At 39.1% G+C, this 13,038-nt stretch overlaps 1 gene segment (V, D, J or C); it reads left to right on the top strand.

Moving 5' to 3' along the window:
* Positions 1-6,626: 6,626 nt before the first annotated feature.
* LOC107575828 (Ig kappa chain V region 3368-like) lies at positions 6,627-12,557 on the top strand. The segment is given in 3 exon segments: positions 6,627-6,719; positions 6,803-7,085; positions 12,425-12,557. Coding segments are annotated over 3 exon segments (369 nt in total).
* The last annotated feature ends 481 nt before the right edge of the window (positions 12,558-13,038 follow it).

Below are 13,038 nucleotides of genomic sequence, written 5' to 3'. Positions count from 1 at the left end.
TGCGACTGGACCAGAGTGACCGCACTGCCCGAGTTCAGGATGACCCGGAACGGCTTTCCATTCAGTTTCACTTCCACTTTTGGCACTCCAACCGGCAGGTTGCAGTGCACAATGCAGCCTGCCAGCCAGGTCCGTGTGAGGACTTCCGTTGGCATGGGCTCATCCCGCTGGGAGGGAGCCGCCGGCCTGCGTACTGGTCGCGGGGTGCCCTCCGGCACGCGTCGCTCCTGGACCACCCTCCGGGGCAACGGCGGCGCTCGCTCCCCAGCATCCCGGTGTTGGGCCGCATCTGCCAGCTCAACAGCCTCCACCAGCTCCGATGTGGTGGTTGGGTTTCTCATCCCAACGGCCTGTCGGTGAGATCGGGGAAGGGCTCGGAGAAGACGGTCTATCACAACGCGCTCTGCCACCTGTCCAGCCGATGGAGCCCCCTCCAGCAGCCAGTGCTGCGCAAGTCGTGTGAGTTCGGCGGCCTGGGCAAGGGCCGGCAGAGGGGGCTTATACTCCCACTCGTGGAAGTGCTGGGCGGCACAGATAGGGGATAACCCCAGATGGGCTAGGATTTCCTTCTTGACCTCCTTATATTGAGGCGGCGGGGCGGCGGGAAGAGCGAAGTATGCACGCTGCGCTTTGCCCGTCAGCAGGGGAGCCAGCACCCGTGCCCAGATGCCATCCTAGGAGCGCTCGCCTGTGAAAGAACCTGGAGACAAAAACAAGAAAAAAAGGTGAGGTGAAGAAGATCGCTTGTCTGTGATTCTTCACTGATTTGCCCGCATTCTCCACCAGTGTAACAGGGTGAAGAATCACATGACAAGTAATCTCAATCAATACCCCGGAGGGTGGATTTATTGGTGTGATGGGTGATTGTGAGAAAGGTCCAGGTAGGTGTTCCGGTGCCGTGAGTGCTCTCTTCTGTCTTCCCAGTGCAGAGGGTCCGTGCAGTGCTCCTGTGGGGCTGGTCGGTCACACGCTGCTTTCTGTGGGAAAAATGAGAGGGCGAGTTAGTGCTCAGTCTCATGGAGGAATTTCCTAGATGGCAGGGCTTGCGTGGCTTATGTGGCCACCGCCTGATGAGCTACAGCTGTGACCGATCAGCCTGTAATGAGGACGGCCAGGTGTGCCTCGCTTGTTTCCAGGGAGATGCTGATGAAGCTGCGGGACGCTCGGCACAATATATATATAAAAAAGTTTGAAAAAGTTTGAAAAATTATTGCACAACCATTAATTAGGTGGCGATATGCAGTAAGTATATAAATGACCAACGAACAAAAGAAGAAGAAAGAAGCAGCATGGCGTGCTTTTTCTTTGCGTCAGTTTCCATGGTGACTCGTTGATTTGTGGCTCTGTTGAGAATGTCTTGTGTGTTAACCGTGAACATACTCTGAGTTGACTGAGCTTACTCCCGGACACGTTTTTGAAACCAGCATACCTTGAGTAAGCAAGGCTTGGGTTCAACCGAGAGTTCAGGGTTTATGTGACAATACTTTAACCTTGCTTTATGGAATACACCCCTGTTCTGAACCTAAAATGTTTCCCATCTCAGGGCAAGTCAACCCAGAGTTCAAGATTTAACTCAGCGTTGGTTGAACATCCTTATTAAAACGGGCCCCTGGCAGTGAGTGAGAATCCATATGCAGAGATTTACTAGGAGAAACAAGAAGAGAGTAGTCAAAACAAGGCAATGGTCAAACACAAGGCAAGTTGAGAAGTGACAGAGGGTGTGATATCACTGTATCACTTGCTAGATTTTACATTTTACATTACAAATTTCAAGGATTTCCCTTCTCATCATAATATTTTAGTGTTTACATTTGACTAGAGCTCTGAGAGATTCAGAGTCTGTATTTTATTTTATTTTTTTGTCAGCAGGCAAATCATTGGCCCTAAACAAGCACATTATTAAAACAGGCTAATTGACTCGTGATCAAGTCTCGCCAATAACTTATTGTCTGGCTAATCTGATTCTCTCATCTGATTTTCACACACAACTTCAGCATGGATGGGCTTAGTTCAAGGTTCCTCAAATCTTGCCCTGGAGGGCCAATGCGCTGCAGAGTTCAGCTTCAACCCAAATCAAACACACCTGAGCAAGCCCATCAAGATCTTCAGGATCCATAGAAAATCACAGGTAATTGAGTTTGATCAGGGTTTGAGCTAAACTCTGCAGGACAGTGGCTCTCCAGGACCTGAGGAACCCTGGTTTAGTTCATCATTCAAAATCAACAGCCCAACAGCCCAAACTTGTGAACACAATGGGAGGGATGGCGCCGGTGCGTTCGGCTTGCCGCCTTCAATCTATCTGGCTGTTTGTTATTTTGTTTTTATCTCTGATTCTTCAATATGTTTCAACCATACTTGTCTATGACAAGCAAACACTTTTTGATATTCGAAATGCAATCGAAATATTGATTAATAAATATCTAAGGAAATCAAATGGCAGTTTTCCTCCGCCTTTGTCTACTATTCCGGAAAGCTTACGCCAGCTACCCTGTGCTTTTCCCGGGAGAAAGCAACGTCGGAGACGTGGAAAGCGAGGTGGTGTGCTTATCAGATGGAAATCGTACCTGGCGTCTTTTGCTGTGCCCCATTTCTACCCCTCTGTTCGCCGATATGAGTTGGTCCGGGATTGCTACTTTTCTTGGCGTTGCTTGGAGCCGTTGTACTGCTGGATTTGACCTGTTGTACCTTTTTTCCACACAATTCCCCCTCAGGTACGTTTGTCTCATTTGCGCAGAGGTGGTGAGGATCTAATGAATCTTTGGCCGTCATGTCATGCATCACAGTCGGCTGGTGACCCGACTGTGGTCAGGATGGCTCTGGTTAACTCAAGATCATTAGTAAATAAGTCCTTTATATTGAACGACTTTTTTACTTCACGTGGTCTGGACTTTTTATTTGTAACTGAGACTTGGCTAAATGCTGGGGATCTCAGCCCTTTTTCGGAACTTGTGCCACCGGAGTGTACATTTTTTAATTCTCCTTGGACTACTGGTCGAGGTGGAGGACTTGCATCAGTTTTTAAAAGACATTTCGGCTGTCGGAGACTGCCGGCTGATGTACACTCTAGTTTTGCTCTGCTGTTTTTAATCAGTTTGAGCCTGTATCTTTTGCAACCTTGGGGGAGATCGTTGAACATTTGAAGCCTACAGTTTGCCATCAAGATATTATCCCTACTCGCATTTTTAAACAAGCTTTATGTGTTATTGGTCCAAGTGTCATGACAATAATTAATTGTTGCTTGGCCTCAGGCTCTGTTCCTGTCTATTTTAAACATGCAATAGTGCAGCCTCTTATTAAAAAAGCTAATTTGGATCCTACAGTTTGTTCAAATTTTAGACCGATTTCGAAACTTCCCTTTTTTTCAAAAGTGTTGGAGAAAGTAGTTTTCACTCAGTTACACCCCTTTTTAGAGAAAAATTCAGTACTCGAGGTTTTCCAATCAGGTTTTAGAACAAAACACAGTACAGAATCGACACTCTTAAAAGTCTACAATGATATTTTATTAACCGTTGACTCTGGAGCCTCTGCAATCCTAGTTTTATTAGATCTTAGTGCGGCTTTTGATACTGTTGACCACACTATCTTGGTTTCTCGTCTTGAGCAATATGCAGGAATTCAAGGCTCTTCAGTGGTTTAAGTCGTATTTATCAAATAGAAGCTTTGCAGTTAATGTTGGTGAATTTTTATCTACCTCAGTTCCTCTCACCTGTGGCGTCCCTCAAGGGTCCATTCTGGCCCCATTACTTTTTTTTCTATATATGCTCCTTTGGGGTCTATCTTAAAGAAGCATAATGTCTCATTTCACTGTTATGCAGACGATACGCATATATATATCTACCATTACAACAGAATAATAAGAATGTTCTAACTCTTATTTTAGAATGTTTAAATGATATAAAAGGCTGGATGAATTTACATTTTTAAAAACTAAATGAAAACAAAACAGAGATTATTATTTTTGGGCCGAGTGAGACTGTTAACCTTGGCCCTCTAGCCTCGTGTAATAAGATGGTGGTGAGAAATCTGGGTGTTTTATTTGATAAATAAAAATATATTAATTATAATGGAAAAAATAGCTCATTAAAATGTTATAAATATTGCATAGTATTATAAAATCCCCCCAAAATTCTAAATAATAATCAAAAATTAGTATTAAACAAAAATGTATTACGTTTATTTTCCTGAAAAAAAAAGTTACATTTCAAGGCTTCGGTCACTTTTGACCGCTTTTCTCCAAGAAACACTAGTGATATTGTAAATGAAGTTGAGTGGCATTTGTGGTGGAAAGGACACAACACAAACACAAGAGAACCGCTAGATTTAAATCAGCACAGCCAGCGAAGGATCGAACGCAGCTGTTTTGAACGAGCGCACCTTTTTTTAACAACCAAAAAGTGGCTGTTCCCCCTGTTGAGGAAGTAAAGATGTTCCTCTCGTTGATAGCAGAGGAGCGGATCCAGTGAGAGCTTGATGGGGCGATGCGGAATGAAAAAGTTTTTTAGGAGTCGCGGCAGTAGAGGCGACGCAACTATAACGACATGTGAATAATCCCGCCCATTCTAAAGCGATACTAAACTGCAGTGGAAATGCAAACCAAGCCGAACCGAGCCGTGCCGTACCGTACTGAGCCGTACCGAGCCGAGTCGTACCACGCAGTGGAAAAGCGCCATTAGTCATGGTACGAATTTAAGTAGAGGGGTGGCCATTTTATTTTCCACATCTCTAGATGTGGTTATTGTAAAGGCAGAGGAACCAGTCAAATGTTGTCTTATTTCAGTTGAAGCTAAAATCCAAGGAATTTTTTTTATTTTTTTGATAAATATCTATTCTCCAACGGTGGGACATGAATGCTTTAATTTCAACATCCTGAGTGGGATTCTTAAAAAAAAAAATGTTATAGTGAATTCTTAAAGTCACTCTTAAAAAAGTTCTTAAAAAATGTCCTAGTGAAGGATATGTCATTATTGGAGGGGACTGGAACTGTACTGTGCATTTTATTGAAGATCGAAACACTGAAGAACCTCACATACAGTCTTCAGGCTCATTGTCTAAACTGCTAAAAGATTTTAAACTTTAGAAATTAAACATCCTCCTGATAGACAGTATACCTGGGTCAAGGCTTTTAATAATAGAGTCAGTGCTGCCCGGTTGGACAGATTGTATCTGTTAAAATGCTTTGGAGGTATCACTTCAGACAGCATGAGTTTGAGTCCCAGCTAAAGGTACTTAACTGTTCCTGTTCAATTCTCATCTGTCCAATCGTTTCCTGTCTCTACTCCTACTGAGTTTGAGTCCCAGCTAAAGGTACTTAACTGTTCCTGTTCAATTCTCACCTGTCCAATCGTTTCCTGTCTCTACTCCTACTGTCCTGACCATTAAAGGTGAAAAACCTCAATGTAATCAAGAAAAAAGAAAGAGCAACCTCTGAGCAGTAAAACATTGTTATCAGAGTCTTGAAAGAGATTACAGCGAGACAATAAAGAGATCTCCAGTGTTTCTCACAGTCTATTCTCATTTTGGACTCCTTTCTCTCAGATATTTCTCAAGTCTGAGTTGTGTCTACTTTTATTTCTCCTAAGGAATTTTCGGAGAAACATCTGAGACACTGTTGATACTAAAATGAGAAATACACGAGAATCAGAGTCGTCTGAGTTTATAAAGAGCAAACTCTAAGCAATAAAATATTCCTATAATGGAGTCTTGATAGAGATTGCAGCAAGACAATGAAGAGATATTCTATGTTTCTTCCACCACATTCTAAATTTTGAGTCTTTTTTTTCTCAAAAATTTCTCAAGTCTCATTTGTGTCTACTTCTATTTCTCCTACGGATTTTGAGGAGAAACATCTGAAATCCTGTTGATACTAAAATGAGCGATATATGAGAATATCATCTAAGTCTCCTGAGTTTATAAGAAAAGCAACCACTGAGCAATACATTTTTCCTCTGGGATAGAATACTCTGAAACGGAATGCTTCCCCTGCTGGAGGTGATGAAGTTGTTCTCCTGCATTGGAGTCTCAAGCAGGATGAGAAAATACTTATTTGAGACTGACACATCATGTAACTGAAGAGCTCTAGTCAGACAGAGCAATTTTTATATTCTGTGGGGATTGAATTTGGCTGCACATCCATGCTGAACATTGGAGAAGAAAACCGCTGCATTCCTCTGTCGCACCATTGTAGGTTACTGAAGTCTCGATGGGAACAGAGTGATGACAGATGAGTGAAGAAGGATTCACTGGAGTGGGAGAATACACTGCAGTGGGGGCTGGTGTTCGTATTACCAAAGAAATGGGCTGAGTTGTGATAGTAGTGGTGGTGGAGTTAGAGGAAGGAGCATTTGGAAAGGAAATGGGCATAAAAAAAAAAAATGTAATAGGCATTTAAAGGAAAAGTTTAGTTTTCTAATTTTGCAACTGCTTAATAATTATCTTTCAAACTGTATAAATGTATCAGTACAGTCAATCCATGTTTAATGTTCAGCATATTTGCTGCTGACCAGTGATGTGAGGTACAGGCTTTAGCTAAATTATTTAAATAAAGAATTACTTTGCATTGTCAGCACATGCTTCGGTGCTCTGAGAGTGTTTATAGTGCTGTGAGTTTAACACTTCATGACTGAGAGCAGAACAGATCAGAATCTTCATCATCACACAAGACAAAACAACAACAATGAACATCCTCATCCTCATCTGGACTCTCACACTGTTTGCTCAAGGTTTGTGTGCTAAAATTTGTACAGTTTATTAAGTCTTTGAAGTGTGAAACACAGGTAGTTAATTATCTTCACTGTTCTTTCAGAGTGTAGAGGACAGTACACTGTAACTCAGAGTCCATCAATAACAGCAGCTCAAGGACAAAATGTCAGAATAAAATGTAAAACCAGCAGTAGTGCATACTGGGGTGATCGTTTATCCTGGTATTTACAGAAACCTGGAGAAGCTCCTAAACTCCTCATATATCGTGCAACAAGCCGTAACACTGGAACTCCATCTAGATTCAGTGGCAGTGGATCTCACACTGATTTCACTCTGACCATCAGTGGAGTCCAGACTGAAGATACAGGAGATTATTACTGTCAGATGTATAATAGTGGTCCAACAGTCACACAGTGATAAAGAGTCTTACAAAAACCTCCGTCAGTCAGAGTCACAGTGACTGCACTGATACAGCTGAGAGATACTGCAGCTGCTCATAAACACAATCACACACAACACTGAACAGAGAACAAACACTAATAACTCAGTATTATTACAATAAACATCAATCATGTATTTCTGAGGAGAATGAGTCAGTGTTTTAATATGATCATTATGTTTTAGGTGTAATATATGATCCCTGTCAATCAAACTGAACAGACTGCATTCAGTCACTTCTGCTGTCTGGACGTGATGCTTTCCATTTGACCCACAGAAAGATTTACATTCTTACAGAATTGACCTTACAACACATAAATTACTGACATTCAGCCAATCAAATTACTGTGCTGAGAAACATTGTTTCCATGCCAACATTTTTCCATCAAGCTCTGAAGTCCCGTACAAAAAAGATGGTAACACTTTATTTCAGGGTCTCTTAACTAGTTGCTTATTAGCATGCATATTACTAGAATATTAGCAATTTATTAGTAGCAATTAAACACATATGAATGCCTTATTCTACATTACCTTATTCTACATCCCTAATCCTACCCAAAACCTAAACTTAACAACTACCTTACTAACTATTAAATTAGGAATTTATTGAGGGAACATTTGTAGTTAATAGTGAATAAGTGTTCCCTATTCTAAAGTGTTACCAAAAGATCCATAAAAACCTCTCCTATGTAATTCGAATAACAGTATCCAGAGTGGCTGTTTAATGGAGTTTCATGAAATAATAAGACTGTAAGTAATAAAGCATGTGTTTGGTTAGTTTTCACTAACACTAGATCCAATTTAGGTGATTCCTTGGAGTTTTACATGGAAGTACTGTATACAATGTCTGTAAAACTGAGCTGGATATTTCCTCTGGTTATTTCCAGGATATTTCCTCTTTAAATCTATATCCAGAGATGGGCACTCGAGTCACATTTTAATAGACTTCTGAATCGACTCCAGACTCAACTCGGACTTGTGATGAAAGACTTGTGAGCATGTCTGTCTCTGTCTACAGTTAAAATGAACATCTGCAGTATATATTAAATGCAAATGGCTTTGTGTGTACTTGTACAGTGTACTTGTGCATCTTGACTTAATCTTATGTGTGGAATATTTGGTTTCATTTGAAAAACAGAAGCATGCTGAATGGACTGTGTGAATCTCAGGTTCTGTGCTCTGATAAGTAATAAATAACATGACATGCAGCCAAAAGTTTACTTTATTATATGAAAAAACATAAAACATTTTTTTTCCATGAACGAAACTCTCTCATATATAGTACAATCAAAATGTTTGTTATTGCTTGAAAACAATGTAATTATTTTATAACCAGCCCAGCTAACAATGACCTGTTGGTCTGCCAGTGTTTTTTTTGGCGCAGCACAAAGTCAGTATCGTGACACAGGTGGACCTCCGTCTACATACCATCAGTGAGCTGACAAAGCTAATAATGCTGTCAGACTGCCGGTGTTTTTTGGGTATCACACCAGCAGAGGTTCACTGCGGTCGGCCCTCCGTTGATACACCACTGACAAGCTGATAGTCAGTTCATGCAGCTCAATCATCATGATTCACAGAAAAACCTGCAACTTCAGACAAACATTAACATTAAACATTAACAAACATTATATAATGCTTAACAGATCATTAGTTCTTTTATATTCACCTAGCTAGAAACATGTTGTTAATGTACTTATTAAATATTAACTAATGATTAGCAGATCATTATTTGATGTAAATTGATATGCTTGCAAATGTCATTACACTTTCAATGCATATGATCATGCACTTTTTTAAAAATCTTCAAGTGATTTGACAGATGGTTTACAATGATTAAAACCGTCATTAATTAATCATTAACAAAAGTTGTATAATGCTTAACGGATCAGTTTATACTTACAAATGTCATTAAACTTTCAAGTCATACGATCATGCACTTTTTAAAAATCTACAAATGAAAAGGTATGTAAAGGGTGGTTAGTTAGGTTTATGTAAATGCTTGCTAAAGACATTAAACACATTGGCAAACCATGTTTTTATTGCCTCAAGACATATTACAGTTTTTGCCTATTGCTTGAACACTATAGACACATGCTTAGACCAAAGTAACAAAACTTGAAGCTTTTGTTACTATACCTTAAACACAGTGTAACCATACCTTAAACAAAAGCGCTGCTTTGCACTTCAGTTGCAATTCTGCAACACACTTGCTCCTGCACACTACACACTATTTCATACATAAGACACTTCGTTCATAAATGAAATCTCATGGGTACCATTGGGAAAACACATCCATTCAAAATACAAAACACATTGGGTGATTGAAAACACTTAGACACACACCTGAAAACACTTACTTACAAAACTGATCACCAATCAGCCAACCACAAATAGGCCTCAGTTGAGCCATTTTGAGAACTTTGCAAGCATGGAGGCAGGGAGAGCAAGAGGTAGAGGCAGAGGAAGAGGAAGAGGAAGAGGAAGACAAAGAGAGAGAGGAGTAGGACATGGTCGAAGAGGCTATGCACGGAATAATATTTCAGATGATATTAGAGCAACGTTGATGAGATCCTGTGGCTAGACACAAACAGACGGCAGGATCTGTAATCCCACCCACGCAAAATTGGCCTGTTTTTCTGTATTTACATTAGTGTATTCTGTGTTTTATTTTTGTATTATTTTTGCATTACTGCATGTACTGTACTGTAAAGTATAGTACTGTGATGTGCAGTATTGAGTTGATGTCATTTGTAACCTTTCAGTGCTTTCATTTTTGGTTGTTGTGAAAACCTTTGTTGGAAAAAAAACAGAACAAAAACTGTAAGTGTTGCATTGAGCTTCACAGAATGCTAACTGATTGAACTGAATAAAAACAGTGAAAATTAAAGACTGCAGTGTTTTATATGAAGTACACTAGTGTGTTGCTGCTAATCTGAAAGTGTATTCATATGATGCAAGTGTGTATCATTTTGTCATCAGAGTGACATTTTGACAAAGGATTGTTAGGTTTTGATAGCAGAGTTTCAATTCGACATAGATGTGAATGGTTTATTTCCCAGTGTTGTGTCTTGTGTGCTTGTGTGCAAAGTTTTGACACAATAAGACGAAGTTAAACTGTAATATACTACTTTATATCATTAAACAGGATATTCATTGAGTCATAGATCAACAGGAGAAACGAATTCAAAGAAATTACTTGTTCATTTATCAAAACAATGTAATAAAACAGAATGAACCGTGTTCCCTTATAATAATCACATTGAAAACTACATACTTCTGACCCCTTAACCTACCCTTAAACCAACCCATACACCAAACCTGTCCCTAACCTTAGCTGCATTACACCTCAACAGCAGCAGAAGAGTTGTGTATTAACAAAAGCTTTTAATCATTGTATAACATCTGTTAAAATCATTTGAAGATTTTTTTAAGAAGTGCATGATCACTTGGATTGAAAGTTTACTGACATTTGTAAGCATTATTATTTACATGAAATAAGTATCTGTTAATCAGATACAGATGGCTGGTGGAACGATCTTCCCACTCCTATCCGGAATGCTGAATCTCTGACAATTTTCAAGCGACAGCTGAAAACTCATCTCTTTCAAAGTTACTTGACTTCATAAAAAAAAATAAAAAAATATTATCTCTTTACTTATTCCTTCTCTTTCTAGCTTGTACTTATTTGAACAATGTCTAGAAACTTGGTATTACAAGCACTTCATGTATCTGTTTGTCTCTTTAAGAAGAATCACTTTATGTATCCCCCAATTGTAAGTCGCTTTGGATAAAAGCGTCTGCAAAATGACTAAATGTAAATGTAATCATTAGATAGTTTAATAAGTACATTAGTATACATTAACAAGCACATAATCTCATATTTTGAGCTATGTGAATATATATTAACTAATGATCTGTTAAGCTTTGTATGATGTGTGTTAATGATTTATTAATGAAAGTTATTATAAGTATTACCAAAAGTGTTACCAAAGAGGAATTTAAGTGGAAGGACAGAAGTAAATATCTATCACTCACTGTTTCAATCATTTTAACACTTGAGAAATTAACTGCAAAAAAAATGGATGAAACAGATCTTTAGTGACTTGTGGTAAAGATGTTAAATATTTATGTATCATTGTTTGTCATCTACAGATCTACATGTAAATCTGTTTGCTGGTCTCACTCTTGTGTCTGGTATATTTCTATACCTCTGTCATGATCGTGTATTGGTGTTTGTTATATGTATTCAGATCTATTTGCAGATCTGTCTGCTTGCACCCTGTATTGTGTTCTTTAGTCTGTTTGTCATAAAAAATAAAATGACATTGATTCAACTGGCAGAAATCTTGGAAACAAACCCAGGCAGCCATTTTCATTTTCTTAATACTGTATCTTTGTAAATTAAACAGAGATGTTAAATATTACAGTGTCTCATATTGTTGAGTATACAGCAGTCATTAATCTTTGTTGGAAGCTACTGAACTGATTGGATGCTTCAAGATGGCGGAGACTTGTATGATGCTACATTCATGCTGATGTGTGTCAGTATAAACCACTTTAATAAGAACCAGTGAAATATCCACTTAGTGTTATGACTTAGTGTTCCTCTAAAGATTAAACATTTAAACCATTAAATCATCACACAATGATTCAGAAATTGTTATTGAACAAGCATAATTGTGAGATTGTCAAATTATTAGTTTTATGTCAGTGTATATGAGTTTGTTAGCACCTCAAGCTGTTGTAAATCCTGCCCACTTCTTTGCATTGTCAGCAGATGCTTCAGTGCTCTGAGAGTGTTTATAGTGCTGTGAGTTTAACACTTCAGCAGAACAGAACACAATCTTCATCATCACACAAGACAAAACAACAACAATGAACAACATCATCATCCTCATCTGGACCATTGCAGCTTTTATTCAAGGTGGGATGTTTATTCTTTTTAATAGACTTCCTGCAACAACGGATATTCAATAATTGTCTTTATTTTCTCTTCTTCAGAATGCAGAGGAGTCACTCTGACTCAACCTGAAGTTAAAACTGTTCAGCTGGGTCAAAAAGCTACAATTGAGTGTAGTATGGATGTAGCATTATCATATGATGATTTAATCTGGTATCAACAAAAACCTGGAGAAGCACCTAAGCTTCTTATTCATGACATAAATAGCCTTTATTCTGGAACTCCATCTAGATTCAGTGGCAGTGGATCTAATTACGGAAAAGATTTCTCTCTGACCATCAGTGGAGTCCAGACTGAAGATACAGGAGATTATTACTGTCAGAGTTTACACCAGATCAGTGGTAGCTGGGTGTTCACACAGTGATAAAGAGTCGTACAAAAACCTCGGTCAGTCAGAGTCACAGTGACTGCACTGATACAGCTGAGAGACACTGCAGCTGCTGATGAGAGGATCACAAACAACACAATGACTCAAAGTAGCAAAGTTTAAAGAGATTTAAATTAATTGTAATTATGTATTTATTGACATGGCATTTGGATATTAGGGCCCGGTTGCATGAAAGCCCTCAAGCTAAGAAGTCCCTTAGTTATAAGGTTAAGGGAACCCTTAGTGAAACTTGGGTTGCAAGAAAAATCCTAAGGGTCAACTTAAGGAACCTTAAGGCTGCCATTAAGTATTCCCCTTAATTATCGAAGTGTTCCCTTAAGCGTTGCTACAAAGTCCTTAGTAACCATTTCACCTTAATAAATTTAAAGGACCAAAACAGCTCCCTCAAGTTATCTTAAACTCAGTATCTGCAGGATTTTTTAACTCAAATGTAAGTCTTAAGATATTTGTTAAGACCTGCACAAATAAAATATCATATGAGCACAGTAGGACAATGACTATGGTAACATGTTAAACTGTTTAACAACGTCGTTTGCACTGCGCTCTTGCG

Source organism: Sinocyclocheilus grahami, unplaced genomic scaffold, assembly GCF_001515645.1.
Source record: "Sinocyclocheilus grahami isolate Dianchi unplaced genomic scaffold, SAMN03320097.WGS_v1.1 scaffold2930.1, whole genome shotgun sequence".
NCBI lineage: Eukaryota > Metazoa > Chordata > Actinopteri > Cypriniformes > Cyprinidae > Sinocyclocheilus > Sinocyclocheilus grahami.
Note: the sequence above shows the minus strand (reverse complement) of the source record. Positions and strands in the feature narration are given on the sequence as shown.